Here is a 26,849-nt window from a genome sequence, read left to right on the forward strand (position 1 = left end):
TCTCGCTGTAACCGACTGTCCCTGTTTTCTGTCTTCGAAAAATGTGCCCAAACTGGCCGTGTTTGGAACAATGTGTTTCTGAAGAAGTAAAAAGAAGCTACAGATTGCTCAGAAAATAACAGACAACAATCGGGGGCTGGAGGGCCTGCTTGGGCAGAAAACACCCAAGACCTGGATTGCCCAGGCTTATCTGGCAACCCTAGCAGTCTGTCAATGTTTGGAAGATGTTCACACAAGGCAGGTGGGAGTGACTTATGGTTTAGATGCAGCTGTAACCAGAAAAATAGGGTGAATTTATAAAAGCTTAGGCCTATGAGCCTTTATAGCAGTGGTAATTACAGTTTTTCTGGGTAGTCGGAGGGGGTGTTGTAAGAAAGTATAACCAGGCGATCTCACTGACTAGTCCGAGAAAGAAATACGGGGCTGAATATTAAGGAACTGCCTCCAGACTGGATATGTTTGGGCTGTTGAACAGTCTCCTAATGGGAGACAGCAGGACCCTTAAACACAAAACAAAACCCCAACCTCAAAACCAGACTTGGCACTTGAAACTCATGAAGTTCCGTCCTTGTCCCTCTCAGCTTCACAGCTGGGGAAATAAGCACAGAAGGGCAATTTCCTTATGATTCCAGCAGGAATCCTGAATGGATCAGAATCCTGAATCCTGAATGGCACAGAACAGAAATTATGCCCCAGATGATCTGGGCTGTACTTGCAAGGTCACGGTCCTTTTCCAGGATCCAAGTTATGTCCAACGCGACCTAATGGACATCTCACCCAGGGTCATCTGTAGCATACGTTTTGATCCTATAAGGACCATTACATGTACACGTGTTACCATTTCAAGGGGCACAGTGAAAAATCAGAGGAGGGGAGAGGGAATGGTTTTGTGCAGTCCCTACCAGGAGGATGCTTTCCCAGGCCATCCAACGTATGGGCAGTACGGCTCTTCCCTGGATACGGTAGTAATCCCCACTGTAAAGATTCCTGCTCATGCCAAAGTCCGCAATCTTGATGGTGTAGTTGTTCCCCACCAGGCAGTTGCGAGTTGCCAGATCTCTGTGCACAAAATTCAGAGATGCTAAATACTTCATTCCAGAGGCAATCTGGGTGGCCATGTACAGCAGGTTGGAGTAGCTGCATTAAAAGAAAACAAAACAAAGAAAAATCAGTAGAGTTCCCCACACTCAACTCTTCCTTGCATTTGATGTGTTACAGTGACCTGTCATTTTCTTTTTTGCCACAACAGTGAAACTAAACTGTCTAGTTTCAGGGCACTAACACCGTCACCTGCCAGGCTAAGCCAAGTTCCTGAGCTGACTAAGCAAGAACAGACAACAATTCAGGGCCCTTAGAATTTGACATCCCTTAGATTTTTTTTAATATCAAGCATCAATCTCAAGATTTTTCAATGAGTTTATGCATCAAAGCAGCAACTTTTTGCAGAGAGACATGGAAAATTAAGCTGTACAATCTCAGAATCTCATATATAAAAAACTGCTTAGCTTGGTATTTCAAACACTGTCACTATTGCATGCTTACATTAATGTAAGTATGTCACTTAACATTAAAGAGAGCTTACTTTTTTTTTAAAATATGTTTAATATTACTGACAATATAAACAGATGCATTTTCCATCTAATATAATTTTAATTCCCCCATTAGCAAAATGAAGATAATATTAATAAAGTTGCATGACACACAGCCAAAGTTTGGACCATCTGACTTTCAGCATTCTTCACACACTATTATTCTGTGATGCTCGGCTTGTTTCCCACTGTGCGTGCTCAAATGCTTCACACAAGCATTTGTCACAACAAATCCAATAAACCGTTCACAGTATTTCTCTGACAAAGCTCAGAAAAATAAAGTCTTGGTCTCCTTCTCTTTGGTGGCAATGAGAAAAGCACTACCATGTTATCTAAATTACAATAATGTAATGCATCTAATGATGATAGATCCAGTCTGTCTGTTCTAATCAATAGCTAAGCTATCGCTACGGGGATTCAGAGGCAGCCCCTTGCCCCGGCAGAGCGCTGGCAGGAGGGTCTGGGCACCACTTCCCTCCCAGCCTTTCAGCATGGTGAACACAACTCAGCTAGGTGACACTTAGCCCAGTCCCACGGTCAGCTCAATGTTTCTCCTGATCTGAGCGGACCTGTTGTGCCCCCAGAGAAGGAACCGGGCCACCCACTCGTACCTTGTTAACCTGGTTGTTGGCTTTTCTCATAGGAGCGGGCACAGCCTCCAGACCCAGCCTTCTCCCTGCTCAGCTCCAGTTGTCTCCCTGCCTGGGGCTCTTGCTCTTCCCATTCAAGAAGCCCCATCTCCCCTGTCCCACCTGCACCCTGGCAGGGTCCCATCAGCAGCTACGGGTTGGCTCCCTGCCCCTCTGCTCAGCAAGCTCTGCAGGGCTTGATATGAGTGGCTCTGCATACAGAGGGGCAGGACGGGAGACACCTCTCAGCAGACTCATCTTCATGATTTGCTAGATAGCCAGAGAGACAGTAGGAACATGCATTTCAAATACCAAAGAGCCATAAGGACTTACAAATGTGTGACCTCTGCAGCGAAGGGCTGGTCACCACATTTGGTGCACCAAGTATCGAGCCTGAGAGATGGGTGAGACGGTTGGACCTTGCCCTGTCAATCAGACACCCACAGGCACCGGCAGAGACAAGCTGCACTCTTTGGCAAGGGAATTCATTTCACTCTCAGTAAACAACTCCTATATAGACAGATATCTGAGCTAGTCCTACCGGCTTCCTTTAACGTGAAACTGTATCTGGCTGGAAGGGACAAAAGGAGAGGCTGAAGGATCAGCTGGAGAGAAAGAAAAACTAGGGGTAGAGCCAAGTAATGGAAACCAAGGAAGCCTGTGAGTGACAGTGCTGAAGTCAGATGAGAGGTGAGGAGGAGATAGAGAAGAAAGGACGGTTTGAGGCTTTGGCCAGGAAAAAGCGCCACAAGTCTAAAGGCGAAAGCTGTTTCAGAGGTGCAGAAAGGGCAGGAGACTGGAGAGGGCTGGAATATATTTCCACTCAGATGCAAACCCTCTCCCATCCTACAGTTCCTGGTGTGTCATGACTGCAGGATGCAAGCGTAACTCTCCCCAACAGGATGACCGATCACTGCCAGCTACTGGCAGAAACACTGGTGTTGTCTCAACATGGTAAGACCCAGCCATCTCCTGTCCAGTCCATCAACAGAACTGGGTCTGCCTAACTGCCTAATTCTGGAACTATAAATAAATCTAATCCTTTGGGGAGGTACATGCCAAAGGCTAAGCAATGCAGCAACTTCTGAGCAGTGACGGTTTCTTTATCGAGCAGAGGATGTCAGTCCTATACACAACTCTCCTCTGAGGAAAGGATTTCTGCAATAGTAGAGATGCTTTTACGTTAGACTTAATCCTTCCATAGAGGAGGGAGATAAGTGCCACCACTGACAGGAAATGGTTTTCTTTGCCAAATATTCTCCTTCTGTTGGCAGATGAAATCTTTCCTTAGTGAAGCTCCTCACTCAATTCCCCTCATGTAATAATTTTTAGATATCCAGAGAACATATGAACCTTCTTAAAAGCCTAAGAGACTTTCTTGATTTTCATCCCAGAATTCTTGCTATAATGCAACTGGCTTCCCATATTAATGAAATATTTGATGCAAGCCCATTAACGTAAACAGATGGTCACATCAGTAAACAATACATCTAAGATGGTCACCGTGACCAGAACAGCCCACAGTCAGGGACACTTCATGGGAACACAGACCTCCAGAGGCCTCAAGAACAACCTCCCACACAAAGCGGGACTAGTGTCCACAGTATGTGCTGTGGCAATGGCCAGGCTGGAGGGAGGTCACTGCCTGGAAGGCACGGCAGATGACACTGGTAGCTCTGTATTGTTGACTCGTCCCAAAGACGGGCAGCTCCTCTTACCTGACGCAGGGAATATTGTTTGAAATGGCAAATTTGCTGTAGATCTCCCTCTGCGACAGGAACTGATTGAGGTCTCCATTTTCCATGTACTCTGTTATCATGCACAGTGGGTCATCACGCACACACACCCCCAGAAGCCGGATGATATTTGGGTTCTTCAGCCGTGACATGATCTTGATCTCCTTCAGGAAATCATTTCTTGTAAAACAGAAAACACAGGTTCGAATCCTAAACTATTCCTTTGTCTAAGGAAAGCAGAAGTGGCACGTAAGAAAATCTCAGTTCAGAGACATTTACACTTCTTCACACAGTAAGTTTGAAAGCTGGTTCTGCACTTGTGTTCAACATTGACCCCTTCCCCAGCAAACAGGCTTAACACAGCATTTCAGTTTGACATTACGTCTATTCCTATCCCCAACTCCCTGCTTGTGTCCTGTTTCTTACATGAACAGACAGAACATACACCAGAGACACACGACACTCTTTTACAGAAGTCACCAGGGTTAACCTATGTGAAACTGTTGCTTGGAGAGTATTTGCTTTCCTTCTCAGATGGTTGGCATTGCGAATGTGCTTACCTGGCCGTTTTGTTGACATCTGATCTCAGCATTTTCACTGCTACGAGAACTGGCTGGTGAGTGAATTCTGTAGGTGAGACTCCCAGGAATTCCAGCAGGCCATCGGCTTCACAAAGGTGCACCTGCAGGACAGAAGGTAGAGGCAACTATGACAGCACGCACGGTCAGAAAAACAGAGGAAAACAATGTCATATTGATGTCACCAGTTTGGTCACTGCTGGCAGAATGGCCAAGTGAATGATCTAATGAAGGTGACACTGTTCTGATCAGAAATAGCCCATAGGTTGGCCCTAGATCCTGGACAAAATGTGTACATACACTATATAGCCCATGATGTAGGAATGCACGTGGATTGCAGCCTGTTATGTCCCCAGCACACTGAATTTACTGCACATGTGCAGACTGGTGCAGTAGACTACTGGGGCTGTCCAATTTGCCCAGCAAGTACTGGAGATGTTCAGGAAGGCCACTGTGCCGGGAGTTGTCTGCTGCACTCTGCATGTGCATGCAAACAGCATGGCTGCAGCAGGTTTGGCATGTACAGCACATCACACCAGCTATACAAGTCCAGAACTGTCCTGCAGCCTGGCTTGAGTCACCGCTCAAACTTAACTGAGGAGCACCCAGGAATTACAGACAGCTATCCAAAGTCCTCTAATTCCAGAAAAAAAAAAAGGTAGAAGTGTGTGCGTGCATGTGTCCGTGTGCGCATGATGTGAGCACCTCACTTGTGAATATACCTAGAGATGAATACTCTGATGAGTCCACAGAATTCCAAGTTTCTTCAGATAAATAAATGAATAAAGACATAAAATTACTGCCAAGCTTGTATAAGAAGGGGTGACAAGACACTTGCTTAAGAAGTTATCAGAATGCATATTCAAATGGAGGACTGGGGAAGAGATGCTGGGGTGGGGAAAGTAGACAGACCCAAGTGTGTGGGATAGGAAAAAGGACTGGAGAAGGGGAGCAGACTGGATGTGTCAGTCCAACACTTGCAGCAGTGAGGGGAATGTAATGGGAGCTTAATGAATTTTATATGAAGAAAGCACCAAGAACTTATGTGACAAGCATGGTGACGAAAAAAGGAGACAGCATAGAAAATGGGACAAACAGAACAGAAATGAGTACAAAGATGCTGCTGCAGTTACATGGAGAATGAAATCTGCTGTGGTGAAAGTACAGTCTTGAGACTAGGAATAGGAAAGAGAGCCACGGTACTACACGCATGTATTACAAGCGCAGGTAATGCGTCACTGAGTCCTGGGAGTGGATGGTTAGGAGCAAGGAAGAAAAAAGATTGAAAGGGAAGAAAGCTCTGAGTGGAGAGGTAAAAAAAGCAATGAGCCATGTTGCCAGAAGCAAGACTGCACGCTAAGCCAGAGCAGTGGAGCAGAGCATATGATGATGATGACCAGTTTGGTAAAGACTAAGGAGGTGAGAAGGAGAGACGGGAGAATGCGATGCAGCACATTTGCAAAAGTGAGGGAGAGCCTGTGATGTGAGGAAAGGAACAGCCTCTGAATCAATCTCCAAAGAAAATGGAGATGGGAGAGCCTGGCTGCTGCTGTTTGACAACACAAAGGAGGAGGAGGAGGAGGAGGAGCAGGAGAAAGCTTTGACAGTTATTAGAAGGACAGGAATGAGAGGGAAGGAGAAACCAGAAGCAAAACAATGAGGAAAAAAAGCCTCTCTGTTTTACTTTTGGAGCACAGCCCAAGACGTCAGGATCCAGGCAACAGCAGAAGGGGCTACACTGACAATCCGGTGAAGAGGCTGAGGATCTCAGCACCCTCCCAATACACGGAGTGATCCAGAAAGAAGTGAGGGGGACAGGGAAGGGGCTGGCGTAGGGAAGGTGTGCTGTCAGAAGGGAGGAACTGTAAAGGTGGGCACATCACAAGGAGGAAGCAGTCAGTAAAGGGCTGTGCTTTGCCAAAATGTAGTACACAGGTAGACTTTAAGGCTGCGAGTGAGCAAGAGCTGTGAAGAATAAGAGAGACAGTGGAAGAGTAGGAGCAGGAGAGGGGAAGACCTGCTCAGTATGGAACTAGGGATAGTGTAGAAATGAAGCAGGGAGAGAAGAAAAGGTGAGGTGAAAACATGCACAGCTTGAAAGGAGCTCAAGGAGTAAAGAGAAAGCTTGGCAGATGACAGATGCATGTATCATGCTGCCTGAGGTTTCTGACACAAACTGGGGCGTGAGCAAGCAGCAATGCTAGAGAATATGCGAGGGCACCACAGTGCTTGGGAAATGCCTGGCTTTGCTTGGGTCAGCGCGCAGAGCTCCACCAGAACCTCCACCTGTTAATATGAAAGCTGTTTTTACAGCTAGGATCAATATGTCTTGGCTGGAGCCACTGCTAGAGTTTTCAAACTCACAAGCCTAAAGGGGGGTGACAGCCATCACATGTTTGAGATGTCCATGGAAGATTAAGAAACAGTCTGAACTCGCATCCCCAGGCCTTTTGTATAGGGTCATAAATGGGGATACAGGCAGCAAACGAAGAAAGTTCGCAAAGCTTATCTGTTGAGAAAGACTCATGTGGTACCAAGCAGCAGCCTCACAGCTGCAGAATGAGGCTCTCTGAAGCCTATCATCAGCGATCCCCAACAGCTGTATTAAATAAAATACTGGTATCCAGGTCCCTCAGCCCCCAAATATGAAGCAGTGCCAGAGAGGCAGCTCAGGAGTTTCATTGGGCCAGGCATCCCCTTTCTGTTGGAGGAAGTGTGGAAGAGAATGGCTGTACCTCTCCAAACTGCCCTTCTCCCAGCTTCTCTTTGAGTCGTAGCTGCTGCCGAGGGAATTCACCCACTGAGATGTCTTTCTTGGTAAGTGAATCCACAGTGAGGGCTGGGACTGCATACATGTTGTTGCCGGTCACACCTTGCAGGTGGACGATATCTGTTTCAGCATAGTGAGGAACATTGTTCTGAAAGCCTTGGTGAGGAGTGGACTTGGTCAGGTCGGGCTCAGCATAGTCCCCACTGCACACTAAGGGGAAACCAAAGACAGGTGGAGTCAGACACACTCACTCCCTTAAAACCAGTACGGCCTGGCTTCCACTCCTCTCGACCCTGCAGACCTCTGGGAATTCAGCCTAGCTGCACGCCTACCACCTTGTACCAAGGTACACCCAGATGGAAGACTCTCCTTTGCTTTAACTAAGGCTTAAACCAGAGAAAGCCGCGCTTCTCCAGACACCAGAATACCTGTGAGGTGCCAGTGAATTTGTATTAAATAGCTGCCTCTTTATTCAGTTATGAGAGCTAAAATTCTTGCCCAGACATGGAGGCATGAGTCTAAAGTGATTTCCTGTTTCTGATTCATCCTAAATATGATCTGTTCCCCTTACCTGCCACAGGGATGTTGCTTGCAACGTCAAACTTGCTCTGAATTTGCTTCTGCAACACCAACTGATGGGGCTCTCCATTTTCCATGTACTCTGTTAGCATGCTATGCTACCTCTTACAGCTTATTCACATAAATATCACGGCATAACTCTTTACAGTTTAACTCCCTGTATGGTCAGTATCACACAGAACTTTTGTTCTGCTTCAAATCCACATCCTGACTCAATCCAAATCAGTCTCCCTGTGTAGTATAGTGCTGGATCTTAGCAACTTATCTGTGCTTCAGGAATGCAGCACTGCCCTTCCATTCACTCATCAGTACTGCCATCACTGAGTACAAAACACTGTTGGAAATGTTCCCTTCTGCGTGCATCCAAAAGCTCCCCAGGGGCTGGAAGCCAGGGCACCACTGACAATTCTCTGCTGCATTTCCCTCTGCTTTTCCTAAGGGAATTTCAAAGAGCCCTTTCTGCAGGAAAAGGTGCTAAAGGTTTTCTCCACCAGCCAGTCTGGCCAGCCTGGGAGTGCTGCAGGTAGCGACTCCACTGCCAAGGGGCTGATGAGACAAACAACGTGTGAGTGCTGTGACCACCAAAACCAGCTCCTAAAAGATGACCTGGCTGACGTATAAACACAGTCATCAAAGAGAACAATAAAAGGCCATCACCCTCTAGTGGGGCTGGTGCTCCATCTGCCAAAGTTACATGCTAAAAAGTTTCAGAGCTCTTATGTCCCTGGGTTAGTACCGTATTGCATAGGAGTCAGAGAAGATTACTTAGACACTGAGAAGTGGCACATTTTAAAATCTGAGAGAAATAATAAAAGAATAAACGCATAACTTCTGGAGGCTGACAATTACATTACCTGAATCCTCTGCACTTTGGGAGAGCTCTGGAAGCTTTTGGAGCAGCGTAGCTGGCTGGTGATATTCCAAATCCAGTGGGAAAGCACGTTCATAGGTGGGATTTGACTGGTGGATCTGGGTCTGGTTGTTGGCAATGGTGTAGCTGTAGAAGGAGAGGCGAACTGTGGCATCCTCCTCCAGGATTCGACGTGGGGCCTGCAAAAGAGAGAAAAAAAAAATGCTGAGGCGATGCTCGGTTGTTAAGTAATGTATTGGCTGCAACCACAGCAATTTCCAGTAACATCTTGGACAGGGCTGGCATCCACCCCTGCTGTGAGAACAGTTTTAGCTACTCTAGGGAGCTGGGGAAACCCTGTGATTTCTGAGCTCATTAGGGTTAATGCTTAGTATTGAACTTGTGTCTGCAAAATAGCCCCATTGTATTACCTTTTCCAACCTTTTTTGAACATATTGCTTCCAAAGAATAATGATTATAATCATCAGGAGCAGAAGAATAATAGCCACAAGGCAGCCCACAAGGATGGAGGTATTGGAGTCATCTGCTTTCTCTCCTATCCAGGTGCTGGTTACAGAAGATGTGGTTTCTGCAATCATAGAGGAATGAAGAAGAATCTGGAGTTAACAAAGCACAGGTTATCATCTGTGCTGGCTAATTTCCTACACATCCCTTCCTACAGTCTGGTACAGAAAAGATCTTAGGCAGCTTCCTGAGCATTAACATTAGCTGTGTTCATGTTTTATCTTATCAGATATTCTCATTTTGGAGGCTCGCAGCTAAGAATTGTGCAGAGGACTTCTGCAATCAAAGACTGCTCTTAGCATTGGAACAGATTCCTGTGATGGATCCATGTTAGAGCAGACAGTTTTCAGAGTTTCACTCGCTGCACATATGCCTTCAGCCTACTTGCTCTGAGGCAGCCTCTGCCAGCTGAGGGAAGAAGAAATAGCTGAGGCTCTGAGGACTGCAAGATGCAGCCCTCTACTTGAGGGCAATTACCAGGCCATACCCGGATCTCCAGAAATGGAGGGAGAGACCACGTTAACTAGGATGTTACTGTGAAATCCCCCGACACTTGAGCCCTTGGCATGGCTAAGTGACAGGAGTCCTTACCCCAGGTCCCCTCAGTAACGTTGCACTCTGTTTCCAGGAGATCTGTCGTGCTTGTGGCTACCGTAACAAAATTAGGATTCACGCTCTCCATGTCTGTGGAAGGGAAGGGAAGGTGTCAGTCCAACAACCGCCCTGCTCCTGCCAGCGGCCAGTGCAATCCCAACCACCGCTCCTGTCTTCCCAAGCAGGGCTGGGCTGAGACCCATGCAGCAGGTAACGAACAGTATGAGCAGAGATACCTGCTCACTCAGCACTTCCCAGCACACCTGCAGGAATGAGCCTCTGCATGTACATCCCGACCACAGCAAACCACCAGCATGTGCAGGATGCTTCCCTGTTTGGCCAGACACAGGGGACTGGAGCAAGAACTTCCCCCCCCCTCCATTTTAGCATGATTATAAGAATCACCATCCCAGGCTAGACCAAGAGTCTGCCTAGTCCCACACATGACAGAGGGTAGCCAGGAGGGGCTGCTATCAGCAAGATAAGCAGCAAGCTGCAATCAGAGCACTCTTTCCCCAGGAATGTCCTTTCACTATAGCAGATTAGGGACCTTCGAGTAGGAAGCTATAGCCAGATCATTTCACTGTCAGTGCTGGTGGTTTTCTCCAAGACTCTTGTCCATTCCCTTCTAGACCCTTCTAAAGCACCTCATGGCACTGACTTCTGCGTCATAGATAAGACTTGAGGGGGAAAAAAAAAAAAAAGTCAGTACTCTTATTTTTCATAATCTGCTGACTTCATCATCATCTCTGTAGATATACTTAAATTATTCATAACAAAATACTTGGTAAAGAGAAGTAAAAATCAACCCCATAAGCAGCAGACAACTGTCTCAAAAAGAAGAAATGCTCTATAGGCCAATTTTTGGTTGCCCTGGTTGTGCTTCTGCACACATGCATCAGTATCAGCCTGAAAAGAATCCACTGTAGACTTGACCTTTCTGCCCCTGCATTGCCCTTCCAACCCTCTCAGTGCTTCCACTACCTTCTCCTTCCTATCGTGTAGCCCCACAGTGCCCTACGCTCCCGTCAGCCTCACATGTCCTGCACCTCCACACCATCTCTTTTGCTCTCTGTGCTTCGCCAGATCTGCTTGACTGGAGGAATACGCACCTGACTGGAAGGAAATCTCGCTCATCATCATCCAGGTGTCAGCAAAGTAGAAGCGGCAAAGTATGGCTTTACCTACGCGCTGATTGAGGGGGACAGTCACAAACCTAGCGCTGGGGTTTTTGTCATCTAAGACCGTTGCCACCCCAACAGGTTCAGACTCCCAGTCTGCAATCAGGCGTGGTTTGAACAGACACTCCACCTTCTGGAAGATCTTCACCCCCTTGGAAAACATGTTGTTACAATGCACCTAGGAAGAAGAGAACAGATCAATCAGACAGGGGGAAGATCTACTGAAACCTAAATCAAGCCTCAGGGGTTTTCTGTTCATTAAGATTTTCTATTTCTAATATCTCCCTGTATTAATACTCTCAACCTAGAATGAGTGACTCGTTCCAGTATAGCTTCATCCACTTGTAGTGTGCAATGAGAACATTTGTGCAAAAAGTGATTCTGAAAGAGCTCTTAACTTTACATGCAAAAGCTACATTAATGGTCCAATTTTGGCAGGTTCTTCAAAAGGCCCATATAAAAATCCATCAAACAAACCCTGTACTAATCTAAAGCCTCACAGACCAATTCTCCTTGAACATATATCCTGAGGGGAAAGAAAAACCACATTGGGGCCCTAGCCTCTTTTAGAAAGCCTTCAGCATCTGCGGTCTAAGCTAATTTATTAAATAAAAAAAAAAAAAAAAAAAGTACAAGCTCAAGATATTCCCCTGACATACAGCAGCAGCTCTTCTGCTGTGGTTGCACCCTGAAGACAGCTGAGGATCTAGGTTTTAAGAAAACCATCATGTGCTGCAATGGCACCGCTGGTTTAGCTAATGACACTGGAATTTAAACTGCAATCACTACGCTGCCAAGCTAACATCTCACTAAAACAAAGGCATCCTCTCTCATCTCCAAGTTACAGCTCCACGTAGTCTGCTTTCAGACTAAGTGGTTCACAAACTGCTTTCAGGCTGACTTCACACCTCTGTATTTGGGAGGTTTGTTTTACCCTCCCAAGAGCTGGTAGCAACTTTCCCCCTTCCTGCTCTTGGGCTGCACCCAAACCAAGAGGCTTCAGCATAAAAGCGACTTCATCTTCCTGGGTAGCGGCACTGCAGACCCATCAACACCAAACACCTGGCACTCTCCCAGGCCTCCAGCACTGCCAAGGAAGCAGGCTTTGCAAAGGGGGACAAGGCTTGTAAGGATCCTTTATGCTGTTCAACTGTCTTTCTTCAATGCAAATCTCACCCTGCAGCTTTTTAAACAAACAAACATGACAGTTTAAGTTCTGCCATGCAGTCCTGAAGATCTGGACCACATTATCTTGGCACTGTGGCCAGTGACCAGGAACCAGACGGAATACTTAAGGTGACCCTTAAAGTCTTTGGTATCCCTCAGTCTAATCCTTTTTCACAGCCCCGGTGGTCCGACCTTCCCTAGTGACTCTAGAAATTATTTCCTAATGACTGTGGAGTATTAGCAACTGTGACAACAACAGTTTCCAAGCTAAGTGCAGCTTTGAACCTTATTAATTGCTTGGCCTCTGCAAGGTCTTACAGTGAATAGCAGTGAAGCAGTAATGAGGACGACAGGCCTGATGAGCAGTAAAAAGACAAAAGAAGGGTATTTGCATATAATTAGGAACAGATGAAGCTTAGACAACATTCTTCAATAAGGAGATATAGTCATCCATAACAAGGCAGGAAAGCCTGATGCCTGCACTATACAATTTGTGCCATATTTGGACAGGAGTTGGATACCTTCGCATCTTGGACTGATACAGAGACACGTTCTATTCCAAACACTGCCTACTAATGTCCAATTTTATAATATGCAAGCAATGCAGTTGCAATATTTGCTAATGTTTATTTTTAATACTTTCTGGGATACTGGGGAAACTCAGAAAACTGGAATAAAGCTAACAGGTATGAAGATACAAAAAAGTATTTACAGATCACCTAGCCTGTACAAAATAAACACAAAGCTGAAACAGGCAACATTCAATAAAGAATGAAGAATAATTTATGCTAATCAATACAGCTTTATAATGAAATACTAGATAAAGTAGCTATCTTTATGAGCTTATGTGTTTGGTTGATCAGGATGGCTGTGTTTACCTGACAGATTTTTATAAGGCATTTGATTTACTCATTATAACATCTGACTCCAATTAGCATAGTATGAACTCATGAATTATATTAATTTGATTAAAAAATTTCAACTAGAAAGTCTTACAAATTTTAAGGCACAACTCATTCTTCTGTAGGTGTTTTTCTAGCAGGAATGTATTCCTAGCTCAAGGTTATTTGCTACCTTTTTCAGTGATCTGAAAAAGACAGCAGAATCACTAGCAATGAAATAAACTAAATGGGGAAAAAAATAAATCAAAGTTTCCTCAAATAATCTGAACGGAACACGTTTTCGGGACTGACTCATTTCAGGGTAGTGAACTCTGGAACAAAATGTAAGCGATGGTTTCTACACTGGACTTTTATCCTGGACACTAATAACTTTGAACTGACTCTTAGCATGATACCAAAGTCTTAATGAACACTGGCTCCCTATCTGTTGGCTAGGACGACTAATATGATCACAAGATTAATAAACGAAGAAGAATTGTCCAAAAGCAGGAAATCAGTACCGTTCTTTTATGCAGTTTGATGGAAAGCCTGCATCCAGTTCCAGTTTCTATACCCCCAAAGAGTACTGGCAAAGAAAGAAAGGATTGGAAGATAGCTACAAAAATGACCCTGGATCTCACAGGGAAGGCATAGAGAAGTTCAGCCAACTTAGTTTACTGAAGCAAAGATTAAGAGAGTGGTTTAATCACAGTGTAGAAGCAGGAAAATTTGTGAGAAGGCAGGACTCTTATTTTTGCCAGTGAAAGCAGGCTAAGAGCCAATGGTTGCAAGTTAAAAATAGACAAAATAAAACTAGGCTAAGTAACCACCAAAACAATTTACTTAAGGATGTGGTGGGTTCTCCTTCATTTGAAACCTCTACAAGAAAAGCCACCAATCCTTTTTAAAAGATTCTGCTGTTTACTACGGACTCAAAAAGTTCAGCTCATCCTTTTCCTGTGTGTTTAAGTAATTTCCCACAGCACAAGCACAGATTGAGGCGTCCAAAGAAATTTTTGGTCAAAATGGAAGCCCAACCACATTCCTTTAACTCAAGGGTCAGGCGAGCCCTAGACAGTAAGTAGCCTACATCCTAAATCCATCTCAGTTGCCAACAGGGGCTGCCTAACCACTGCTTCAGGTGTCTGCTTTTTATTCCTTTAAACCAAATACTGAAAGGAGTGTGTCTGAGCTCTGGAAAGACAAGTGCTCCCCTGCTTCACCTTTCTACATTGGCGACCTTGGGACATCTCCTGCTAAAATCCTGCCTCTGGTGGGCACCTTATATCCTCCTGCTTTGGGAAGAGAACCCAAAGGGGTAACCTGGAAGCACCCAGACCCAAAGCCTGTCCCAGGCTGCTGGAGAGGGACAATGCGGACTACCTTCATGGAGGTGAAGTTCCGCGGTCGGTCAAACTGGAACTCCATTTCAACAGAGCCCGTGCTGAAGCTCTCGTTCTTCCAGCCGACATAGTCATAGCCTGGCCACACACGGTACTGGTGGCTCTGCGTGAAATCATCCAGTCCTAGCACACCGTCCGTCAGCTGGCCCAGACCGCCGTACAAGTGCCTAGCAAGAAAGAGCCAACAGTTAGGTAGAATACCAGCCAGGAGAGCTCAAATGTGAAAGCACATGGGTCCTTCAACTGGTACCAGGAAAACATTAGTTTATTTACTCTTAACCCATCCTGGACAAGAACTCATTCCCTGTTCTTATGCAACATCACCTTTATTTTGTTCAGGCTGGGCTTTAAAACCTTTCCCTGCTTGGGAAAACGCAGAAGTTTTTGCATTGATATCAAGCACTGACAGCAAAGCCAAGCTACGAGCAGAGTCTCTTGAGGATGAAAACTGAGACTATGGAAAAATGACACTGTATGCTCTCCAAATAGAGAGCTTTAATTGCAGCGTTTCACCATGGAGCTGCATGGGAGGAACACTGCTCCATCCTGCCCTGGGGGAACCAGTGGGGAAAGTTTTGCAGGCAGGCACAGAAAAGCAGGAAAGAGAGCAGTGAGACCATGGGCAGCTCACCCAGCCACAGCCAGTTCTAACTGGGATTGTTTCTGGCATTGCTCCTTGTGCAAGAGAGCATTAATCGGCTCTGTTTCCAAGGCTGATCAGACTCTTTGCCCAGGACCCTGCCTCATCCCACTATCCAAGAGTGCAGAGCCCACTATACAGTTTTCCAGCGCTGTCCCAGAGTAGAAGATGCCAGATGTGGTACACTCCTGACCCGCCTGCCTTCTGGGAGCCATCCCTGCCATGTCCCCTGTCCCACAGCAGGGAAAGTGCAAACAGTTCAGCTGTATTAGTGCCTGATCTTGCTCCCTGGACCTGTTTCATTCAGCTACCTCTACACAGTCTTTGTCACCCAGGCTGGGCTGCTGCTACATACACAGAAGGTCCTCAAGTCCATTCAAGGTGAGCCCTCCTGTCACTAGGATTTGCACAGGTATGCATGCCTTTGAGCTCCAGAACAGGATTAGCAGCTGGAAGAGGCAGACTCCTGCTTCCAGGCCAGTCAGGCACATGGCCTAGAGGTTAAGTAGTTTGAAAGACTCCTTGCTTAGCACGTTGGGTCTTGTAGCTCCCTACGCTCCCCAGCAAACCCAGCTTCCTAAGTTAGTGCTGGACAGCTAAGTGCAACACCTACATCTTTCTGCACATATGCCCCTCCCCCCCTTTTTTTAAATATCCAATCCCTACTATATCAATGCAGCTTGAAAACATCAGATATTAATATATAAAGACATTGTTACCCGATATCTTGCAACATCCTACAAGCATGAAGAATGTACTTTCCGACCCCTTATTTTAACCTCCAGCATAACACAAATACATTTACAAACATGACCTCTAAGCATAAAAAAAAAATTATAGGCAACAGTAAAAATTTTCAGGAAGTTAATGACAACTGAAACGGGACATATAATAAAAGCGCCTTAAGTCAATGGATGACACCAGGTCACTGAAAAGACACTGTCAGATCACTTATTAGGCACATTCCTGTACAGGCAGGGATATGCTACCTCAAGAGACAACCCATGCCCAAGTTTCAAGCTGTTGAAACACACTCAAATCTGTATTTATAGCAAAGAAAGTGGTCACACTAAATGTCTGACAGTTCAGCCAGTTATTTAACGTTTCAGATAAAGACTCTTAATGAACTCTCCTTCCATGAGAGTCAATTAGTAGGTAAACCAGAGACACCTCAAAATGTCAATACCATGCCACCCTACCTAACTAATCTCAGTGATGTGAAAAATTAACAGACCTTGTAATGAGCTATCAAAATCCAGTTACTTTAGGCTTTTTGACTCCAAATTGGAAAAGCATCATACCCAAGGAATCTTTACAGTGAGTAATCAGCCACCTTCCTCTCATACCACATTGGCAGTGGTGCCTCTGCTGACCTGGAGCTTCTCACTGGGAGTGATGCAGTTTTCCAAGTTGTTTCAAGTCCATCAGAGCTTTGTTTTCAAAAACAGTATCTCAAATCTGTCCAGAAGCTCACAGGTATCAAGTGCAGGCCTAGAGTTCAGGTGTTGCGCACTTTCCCGGATGCCCAGTTTACCCTGGAGACCTCCTGCAACAGTTTAAGATGCAGTCTGCTAGAGAATGCATTTCAGATATCAAACTCCAGAAGCAACAAAGGCAATGAAGAGGGGAAGGACCTTCATCTGCTCCAGGGACACTGGGACAGAGCAGGTAGAAGGTCCAGCCAGCTCTCCCATTCCAATCTGGGGCAACAGAAGAGTAGCAGCACCTTATGATCTGCAGTATCAACAACAGCTTAGGGCTATACCTGAACCAACAAAGAAATCAGTGCAATGAATATGGTCACAATCAGACACCACGAGCAACGAGGGCTTTAAGGCAATCGGACACATCAGGACTGTGTCATCACGTCATGTAAAGACGGAAGCCATGAACAAAGACAGCACTTAGCTGTATAAGGACACACTCTTCTCTTTAAAGAGAAGCAACAGCTTCCAATAACAAAAAAATTGTTTCTTTCCTGCCAGCCTTTGTCAGCTGGAGGAAACGAATCTGATGCATCCTGAGCCCATGCCCTCCTTTAAAAAAGCAACTAACAACATGTCAAAGGGCCTGGAACAATGAAGCCACAGTGCTTTGGAGAACTAGTTGGCTAGCCTGCAGCGCTGGAGGTCTCAAAGAAGTGTTTGGGATACAAGATACTAGCGACAGGGTTAAGTAGGAAAGAAGAGGTAATTTGCACAGTGACCGAGAGAGAACAGGACGACTTCTCCCACCTGCGCTCCTGGTAGCCATCATAGGTCGAGTCATTCAGATAAACGATGGGGAAGCCAGGAGCCGCTATTGTCCCTCCTTCAGGGATGCTATAGGATGCCAAACCATCTAAAAAAGAAGGCCATATACCTCAGAAATACAGCAGCAGCAGCCTTCCATCATCTCTGTCCATATGATCCTTTTATTTATGATGTGGACCAACAGAAGCAGTTCCATGGGCCTGGGATTCCCTCTGCATACGTGGGGACGCAGGTGAGTCCCAGTCAGTGTTGTGCAAGGACTACTTTCCAGTGACAGGCATGGAAATTGCTACTTACCATACCAGACACAGCCATAGAGCTCCACCCTCATACAGACAGTCATTGGCATCTCCGTCACAGGAATCACCCGGATAAAACGTGCAATGATGGGAGGCCGAAGATCTTTCAAGACCACGTCGTAAGTATCGATGTTGCCTTGGATCACCTGGAGAAGAGAGCTCCTTATCAGTAACATCTCCCTATTGTGCAGTTAATATGAACAGTGGTGTGCTTGTACCCTATCATTTGAGACTGGGGAGCTTTCCCAGGCAGTATCTGCAGAGGATTAGCTGCTGCTGCTCCCCTCCTCCAACCTGGTACATAGCTTACAGGGTGAAGGGTGCTGCCATTTCACCTCCTGTCCACTGCAGACCCACAGCAAGCAGTACTCTGAGGGAGAGGAGAAGGGCAAGCGGGAGATGAATGTACACGTGGACTATACGTTGCAGAGAGCTCCAGTTACTAGTACGTCAACTCTCTTCAAGTGAGTCTCCATCAACACTCTAACAGCAGGTAACTGAGCACTTGCCCTCATCACTAGTTACCTGGTGGAGGGTCCTGATATCCTTTTTCTATGAGCCAACAAAACTCCAGAGGTGCTGCAGTGTTTGGGGGATGAAGGTACAAGCAGCTGCATGGCAGATGCCTTGAACTGAAGCGTTCAGCATTGCCACAGTCACTCCATCCTGCTGAAGTGCAGTCTGATATGGCAAGGACTTTCACCCGCCCCTTCCCCTCAGTTTCAGTTCGGTTCTGGGAACAGTCCACTATTTATTTTGACAGTCAGCATGTGGAAACAGCTGAAGCTGTCAATCCCCCAGCAGTGGACAAAAGTGCCTAAGAGACTTTTTTGAAAGGATACGGACCTATGGAAACAGAGTAAGAACACTTTTGATATCAAAAGTCTGAATAATAAGTGTGACAGCTCCTGTTCAAAGATGTTACCGGTGAGGATGAATCAGAGACTGAGGTTACTCAAACAATTGCAATTGTTGATGTACAGGCAATTTAAAAGGTGGAGGTGGCCAATGAGGGAGCAGAAAGGTGGCTTCCTCTTCATGGCAGCAGGGAAGATCCCCAGAGAGGGAATATGGCCAGAGAAGTGAAAGACCTTATTGTACCACAAAAGAAAGCCACTCAGAAGACTGCATCTCCCTGAAGAAGAGCCAGTCACATCTGGTGGTCTTCCGGACTGCACCAGGATAGCTGTGAAACAGTTTCCTGCACCTGGCTGGACAGCTCTACAAAGGTGCACAGTCCCAGGAGTTGACAAAAAAAAAACCAGAAGGAAAGCCAAAAAGTAAGCTCATTCTCTCATCCTCTTCAGCTTCTCAACAGGCTTTTAACTTGCAGCCTCTTAAGATCCCACTTCCTAGGAGAAAGACCCATGACTTCTTCCAATGAAGTAGGGACACATAAATAATCCTTGACTTCAGGAGCCAAGTGACAGCAATTAGCCCTTTCAGCTGTCAGATGGCCTAAGATAGGAGACTTGGAAGTCATCTAAGCTGGCTCTACAAGACCTTGCTGATAGGAGATAAAACCCAAGAGGAGACAACACATGGTAGAATACCCCACATCTTCATACAGGAGTTGAACAGATCCTCTGGAGTTGACCATTTGTTGGGGAATCTTGGGAGTGGCAGATATGTCAACCCAAAAAGTCCTACAGGGACAGAGTGCTGGGCAGAGTAAGAGGAAAAAACCTTCAGAAAAAGGTACCTTTGCACCAGCTCTGTATTGGAAGAGCTGATATTTTTGCCTGTCCTATACGGACATCTTCTGAGAAGCAAAAGAGAAGATGCACTTTGCATAGCACCTCCACAAGGTGGGGTTGCTGCTATTGAGCTCACTCGGTTTCTCAGGGCCAAAAACCCAAAGTGATCAGCTGTGTGTGGAATAAACTCAGCACCAGTTTCCAGTCTTGGCCACTACTGATGCCAATCAATGTTCCCAAAAATATCAGGAATGAAGTGGTGCTGCTAGCAAACAACTGTAGATGGCTGATCCCAGAAGCTGATGAGAGACCAGGACTTAACAGTGCTCCACCATGCAACATTAGTGCCAATGGAGAGCACCATCCTTAACTGGTGGCAGAGACAAGGGGACAGCAACCTGACCCCTTGCCCTTACTGAGCACATTAGAGCTGGAGGTGACTTTCCTGGTGAGGAGCAGCATGTGCTACACATCTGATGACAGAACATTCTGTGAGATCCAAAACTTAACAGCACAGTGAAGGGGTTGGTTTTGGGTTTGGTGTTCTTTATTTGTTTTTTGGGGGTTTTGTTTGTTTGGTTTGGTTTTTAATGAAACCATTCATGTGATCTCCTCGGACAGAGACATGCCAAGATGGGCTCACACAGTCACACTCTGAAATCTCAGTGACTGGGAATCTATCAACTGCAGGACTGGAAGAGGCCTTCCTAATGCACACAAATAAGTAGATTAGGATCTTGCATCTCCATCTGCACCTCATTCCAAGGCTTGAATGATTTTACAGGACATTTTTACCAAATTATTTGACCAGACAGCAGTGCTTTTGAAATATGGATTCACTAATGGATACTGGTGACACATTTTGAAAAATATGTTTTATGGAAGGTCATTTTGCAGAGGAGCTGAGAGGGCAGGAATTGCACCCCATTGTGTATGTCATGTCCAGAACAGCAGGAGCAGAGGAGCAGAACCATCTTCTCTAAGGATACCAGGAGGGAAAACTTTTTGGTCTCATGTGATGGGGGACAGGTACACACACTGACAGAATATATGTGGACTTCCACATATACAGAATAGAATAGAGGATGGCTCAGATTATAGCATCACACACAGCTAAAGACATGCTCATTTCCTTATTATGGCCTAAGAGGGAGATCTTGCAAAAATTGACCCATACTAAATCGTAACACCTGACCCTAACACAGTCCTGAGTGCCCGAGAACACTGCTCTGCACCGGACTGGGGTGGGAGACAAAAAACATTTAGCTGCTTGCGAATGTGTAACCAGTTGAATTCTGATATAACTTGAGATGCAGACAGACTTCACCTAAGAAAGTACTGATGAAGAAGAGTCAGCCCCATGGAGTTTAAATTTCCCCTCCCATCCTGCAAAGACAGCGTTTGTAGCACACACCAAAACGTGAGGGATGAGCAAGATAATGGTAACGGCCAAACAGCAGATCAAAGGTCCGAGCGAGCAAATTATTCATTAACAAGCTAGAAGCTGTTACCTAACACTGCAATACAGACCCCACTGTGACTTCCAAAGCACCCCCAGTGCTAGAAAACATCACCACACCCAGTACCTTTTCTAGTCTGGCTTAGGTCTTCAGACTCCACAAGCCAGCCTGAGGCAGGGTGATCAGGTCAGACGAGCTGCAAATGAGAGAAGGGGATTCCTTCCCAGGGGAAGTTTAATAAAGGCTTATGAACATGACCAGAGCACAGCCAGCACTGAGCTGTGTGCTCAAGTCTGGAGAGAGCAGGAGACAACTGTGGTGAGCGGGGAAGCCTCTGAGTGTGTGTGTTCAGCACGTTTCCTACCCTCTAAACTCCTTCCTCCTCATTGCTCCCTACATTAAACACTGCTATCAGACATCCAGAAACTCATCTCCATTCCCTGCCATGCCCTCCCCCTTTTTTTTAAATCACAAAGCAGGCATCTGCTTTGCAGCTTCTAATTTAGAAGCAAGTGTCTGGCTGGTAAAGGGACATTCACATGATGTTTTGAACATGGACAGAAAGGTAGTGAAGAGCCAGTTTTCAGTCACAGCAATGGCTGGGATTTGGGGGATCAGGTCAGGGGAACAACAGTGCAACATCACAGCAAACACAGGACCAAGGCACAGGACACTGAATGCCTGACAGAGAAGAGTCAGGATAAAGTACCATGCAGCAGGCAGTACATAGAGGACGTGCCTTCTAGTGTAGTTCTCCATGACTTGACTTCTGCGTGCTCCACGATTCAGTTCCTACTACACTCACCTTCCTGCCCTGACGATCTTTCCAGGAGATCCAGCGCTCTCCATTGCGGCTGTAGTCAATTCGGTAAGCACGGGCAAATTCTTTGCCTGTGGCACGGGCATGCCGTCCCTGAGTCCCAATCAAGGTGATGAAAAAGAGCTTGTGCAGGTCAATCTGAAGGAACTGTACATCTTCTGGTTGCAACAAGCCAGCTGGGCACCAGGCTCCATCCCCCTCTTCTCTTTGTAACCTGAGGGGAAAACCACACATATTAAAAAATCTCACTTCCAAGGATCCAGCCTTCCCAGTAACTAAGGAAACACCTTGAAACTTTGAGAGTTGGGAGAAAGAAACCAAATCAGAAGTGAGACCTGACAGCTGGCTACCAAACACCTCTCCCCTTTGGGGTGATGGTTGATTGAGACTTATCAGAGTTCTGTAGCCAGCTTTGCCCTGTTCAGAACAACTCCCTCAGTTTCAGGCATCTTTCATTAGCTGTTAGAAGTAATTTCTTTCCCAGACACATACTTTCATGTTGATGGGAAACAACTATGCTACTCGGTAGGGAATTGCATACTGCATGCTTTTTAGCACCTTGCTGGTGAAGTGCATGCTCACTTCTCCTAACCCCATACAGTAAGGCCTGAACCTCTGCTTGAGCCACTCCTACAGCTGTAACAAGCACAAAGAGGAGCTATCTTAAAAATACATTTTTAGAAAGAAAAGCTCTGCCTATCTACAAATTATTCTGGGTCATCTCAACACATCTTTCGCCTTTCCTTCACTGAGGAGAGTTGCTTGTGCAGGACACTGCTAGGTGTACGATGTGAAGCTCTCTGCTTCAACGTTGAACACTGTGGTACCAGCTCCGAAGATGAAGGCTTTTATCCTTGGAGATAGCATGCCGAGCAGAGTGCTGTACCAATCAGCAGGTGGAGCCACTAAAGGAAACATTGCCTTACCTAGGCTTCGGTAGGCTCAGCTCTGCCTCAGACCTCAGCTGTGGTCAGCCAGGCTCACCACTCTCACGGTGGTGAGAGTTTTAAATGTGAAAAATTTATCCAGACACAAAAAGGCCATGTGGGCTTTTTAGGAACAGGGATTTCTTAGCAAACAGCAAGCCCTTGAAGTGCCCTTGTCTTTCGGACAGCTATCCCATCTCTAACTGATGGGATCGGTGAGTGCCAACCCCTGTGCATCAAGGAAGGCAGTACCCAGAAGGAGACACTGAAGGCCAAGGCACAGGCTAGAGAAGATTTTTGTCTCAGGTTGGTCAGCTGTTTGTGCAAGACTTTCTTAGGGTGAAGTGGCAAGTAAAAGAAGTTATAAGAAAGGCAGGAAGGGTGACTGTGAAATGACAGGGACAGACATCTGCATAGGACAGCTATGACCTCTAACAAAATGAAGTCAGCTAGAGAGTGCCTTCATGTCTTCACCCTGTGGACATCCAGCTGCCCCGGCAAAGAGATGATGGTAACAGATGGTAACTGATGCCTGAAGTATTTGCAGAACTGGAGATAAGCCATACCTTGGAGAACAAGTAAGTCTCCCAGCTTTCAGACCCACAGGCTTGTTCAAACTCCATTAAAAACACACGACACTTAGCATCTTTGCTCTACTACAGACTAAGACAAAAAAAAAATCAAGCACTAGGAGCATTTTATGATTTTGGACTGCCCAAATTCATCATAAAAATATAAGTATCATAGTTAACCTGAAATTCATATCTGACTTGCACAGAAACTGTGGGAATGTTTAATATCATAATTACAAACAATTCTAAGGAAACTTGCATATGTAAGTATTTTGCGAATCATCAGTTAGTAGCTTTAAGAGAAATTAAATTACAAAAAAAATGAAAAGCCAAGCTTATGAGAAAGACTGTAGTACTGTTTGACACTGAAAGAAAATCCTTTAGCTGCTTTTTAACAATTCCTTAACTCTGCAGTTTCCAGGTTTCTGAGTCAAAGTGGACACAGCCCATTTCCTCAATATAATGCTGTTGAAAAGTTCATCCTCATAAATGATTTCCTATGGTTTAGTTTAAAGTGCTCTACAAGAATCCCAGGGGCACTCTCCCTAGCTGACTTGTAAGTCATAAATCCATTAGAGATTTATTCACAGAACTACAGGAAGACCAGGGTCGGAAGCAACCTCTGGAAGGCTCTAGGCCAATCTCCTGCTCACAGCAGGGCTAACTCCAAAGCTACAGTGTGTTGCTCAAGGACTTGTACAGCCACGTCCTGAAAATCTCCAAACACTGAGACATCACCACATCTCTGGGTACCTGAGAGGTCCATCATTCTCATGGGGAAGGATTCTTTTTTCTTAATATTGATTCAGAATTTCCTGTATTACAGCTTGTGACCATGACCACTACCTCTTGGTCTTTGACTACACACTAATTAGATTTAATATGGAAGCAGTGAACAAGCTAAGCAAACTTCAAAGTTGCTTTAAGAGTGAGGGAACTTCTTCCTCAATCACATACTTGGTATCTAGGGGGGAAAAAAAAAAAAAAAAAAAAAAAGGATTACATTTTTTTGCCAGAGATGAACCTACCGTGCGTACTGGGGTCCTGTGGAATCATACCACTGGCTGGAAGCAGTGATGTCTTCATCCCGTATTGTCCCTTCATGCATACCCAAAGGGTAACGGCATATAGCTGAAAATGGGAACAAAAGCAAGTAAAAAATCAGTACCAATTCTTTCTAAATCACCTGACGAGTTTAATTAATAGGCTATCAATGCCTAGGGAATAAACATGGTAATGATAAAATAGAGAATGCAAATAAAGAGGACGAAATAATTACCATAAACTGAAATAAGTAATGAAATACACTCAGAGTTAGTATCATTCAGCAGACTCCTGGCAAGGCAAAAAACTTTACAAAGAAACATTTGAAGAACATGAAAGCCAAAACCATACTAGCATTAATGGTTGCATGGACCTATTTTACAATGAAAAATGATTTATCAATAATGATGCAATATAAAAAGGAAGAGTTTGTTAAAGATTTTTCTTCTTTTTCTCAAATAAACTGGACGCTTGATGTGCATTCAAATAAGAACAATTACTATTATTTTCACCAGTCCAGTAACAAGTGAGAAGTTAAACGGCTTCTATTACAGATGACTAGACCAGCTTATGGAAACATCTGCTCTGTTGTGTCTCTGCAGGTTAGAGCTTACGTTTGAGCCCAAGCCCCTGACCATCCACACTGCCCCATCCTGGTCTGTTCCCTGCCTCTAGCCTCAAGTGGAGCAAGCATTTCTCTCCAGGCATGAGAAGACTCTCAAACTTGGTGCCTCCAGGGAGTACAGACACAACTGGCTCAAGCCATCGAGATCTACAAGCTCAACACAGCTCAATACACCAAAGACAGTGCAGATGCAGCTTACAAATCCAAGCTGGCCAAGCTCTCTCCCCTGACACAAGTTTGAAACACGTCTTGGAATATTAGAGATGTTTCAGAAAACTCAAAGTCTTAATGTATTCATTAAGGCTCAGTATTCAAAACAGGCAAGCAAGATATTTTTGTCAGACTGACATCAACAGCAGATTAAAAAAAGTTATACGGGATTAAATCATGAAACAATTAAAAGACAAAAACATAGTCAATGGCAAGTCCCAGAAAAAAAGGAAATGGACCTTCCTATAGATTTTTGGTCTTTGTCGTCTGAGCTCACAGCAGCCCCAGTTCCCCCCCGTCTGCAGTGACGCAGGCAAGTGCCAGCACATGCTCCAGTCACTCCAGAGCGGCATGCGTGTTGGTTGGCACCCTCACTGCTACGCTGCCTGCTGCCGTATCAGCAGTTCTGCCTGCCCTTCCCTCAGCGAGGGCACTGCCTTGGGTGTCCTCCTCATTTCTGTATCTCAGCACTGCTGCCCTTGTACCAAACCTGGATAAAGCTGTTCACAGGTTCAGAAGCTACAAGAAAAGACAGAGGCATGAAACCCACCTTGTTGTTACCACCATACAGAATAAACAACCGCAGGCCAAATAACTACCTGACAGATTTCAATGCGGAAATGTTTGCAAACAGAGGTTGTTTCAATAGGGTTTGGCTGCAGCTGTTGTCAGGCACAGTACCAATGAATGTGTGATGTTCTATATATTCTTAAATAACCTGGTAAAGGAGATGGGTGGTGAGGTGACAAGGTTTGCTGACAATACCAGATTATTTAATATCGAAAAAAGCAAATTATGGGAATACATACAAAACAAACTAGAAAACACCATTAAACCACTGTATGTATTCATGGTCAGATGCCGGTCAGATTTGGAATAGAGCTCTTGCTCCTTTCTTCTCCCATCAAAACGCAGAGAAGGCAACACAGATGATACAAAAGAAAAGATCAGCAGCCTCACCATTACAAAAGAGATCATTGAAGTGAAATATGACAAAGATCATTTATATCCTAAACAGTTACTCACTATCTCTCAAAATAGCAGAACCAGGAGGCATCAAAAGATCAGAGAGCAGAGTTCAAGACCAACATATGCATCCTTAATCTATTAAACTCTCCGAATGCCAAAGGTTCACACGGGTTCAAAAATCAGCTAGACCAACTCACAGCTACGCAGGCAAATACACAAGTGTTAGCTCAGAAAGCTCCTAAGCAGCAGACTGCAGCGAGCCGACCGCATACCTGAGGTAAAGCACTGCTGTGTGCTTGCCCGTCTGTGCACTTCCAGAACCAGCAGGGATGGGGCCCTGCTGGAGTCAGGACACCAAGCTGGATGGGCCTCTGGTCTCACCCGGAATATTCATTCATATGTCTGAGGGTTCTTAAGAGGCCTGTTTACAGAAGAATTCACTGGGAGGCAGCTGGTGTCTGGCTGGGATCAGGCACGATGATTGTGGCTGCTGAAAGCCAACCAAGGGCTCTAACCCCACTCTGATACTGAAGAGGAAGTTCAGTAAACCAAACTGGCCTCGCCTGTCTTCACTCTTATGTGTCCCACCACAGACCAGTACAATCTGATCTACTGCTGGAAAGCTAGTATGTTGCTCGACTATGGCTAAATACCTGAAGATTTTCCAAAAGGGCAGAGTTGTCATCTGAAAGCAGAAAGTGTTTTTTGTGTTTCTGCAGTGGGAGTCCTGTCTGGTCACACTTTACTTAAAGGTCAAGTGCACACCCTGAAGCAATGCCAGACAGAGAGATAGCTAGTTGGGAAGGACTCTGGGGGACCGGGACTTACTGCAATCCTGAACAAAACTCATTAG

General features: G+C 45.5%; 1 protein-coding gene across 3 annotated transcripts in view; it reads right to left on the minus strand.

Annotated features, from left to right (window-relative positions):
- LOC140661118 (discoidin domain-containing receptor 2-like) overlaps positions 1–26,849 on the minus strand; it is a 63,480-nt gene that overhangs the window by 4,381 nt on the left and 32,250 nt on the right. For all 3 annotated transcript variants that reach the window (XM_072882749.1, XM_072882748.1, XM_072882747.1), the window contains 13 exons: positions 24,177–24,279; positions 21,636–21,864; positions 17,672–17,819; positions 17,357–17,462; positions 14,463–14,649; positions 10,963–11,209; positions 9,848–9,940; positions 9,163–9,320; positions 8,736–8,931; positions 7,268–7,512; positions 4,515–4,636; positions 3,937–4,134; positions 903–1,137 (listed from right to left, as the gene is read on the minus strand). In XM_072882749.1, coding sequence (XP_072738850.1) covers positions 903–1,137; positions 3,937–4,134; positions 4,515–4,636; positions 7,268–7,512; positions 8,736–8,931; positions 9,163–9,320; positions 9,848–9,940; positions 10,963–11,209; positions 14,463–14,649; positions 17,357–17,462; positions 17,672–17,819; positions 21,636–21,864; positions 24,177–24,279 — 2,267 coding nt within the window. The remainder of the gene's footprint in view (positions 1–902; positions 1,138–3,936; positions 4,135–4,514; positions 4,637–7,267; positions 7,513–8,735; positions 8,932–9,162; positions 9,321–9,847; positions 9,941–10,962; positions 11,210–14,462; positions 14,650–17,356; positions 17,463–17,671; positions 17,820–21,635; positions 21,865–24,176; positions 24,280–26,849) is intronic.

The sequence above is a fragment of the Ciconia boyciana genome, chromosome 18 (assembly GCF_034638445.1).
Source record: "Ciconia boyciana chromosome 18, ASM3463844v1, whole genome shotgun sequence".
NCBI lineage: Eukaryota > Metazoa > Chordata > Aves > Ciconiiformes > Ciconiidae > Ciconia > Ciconia boyciana.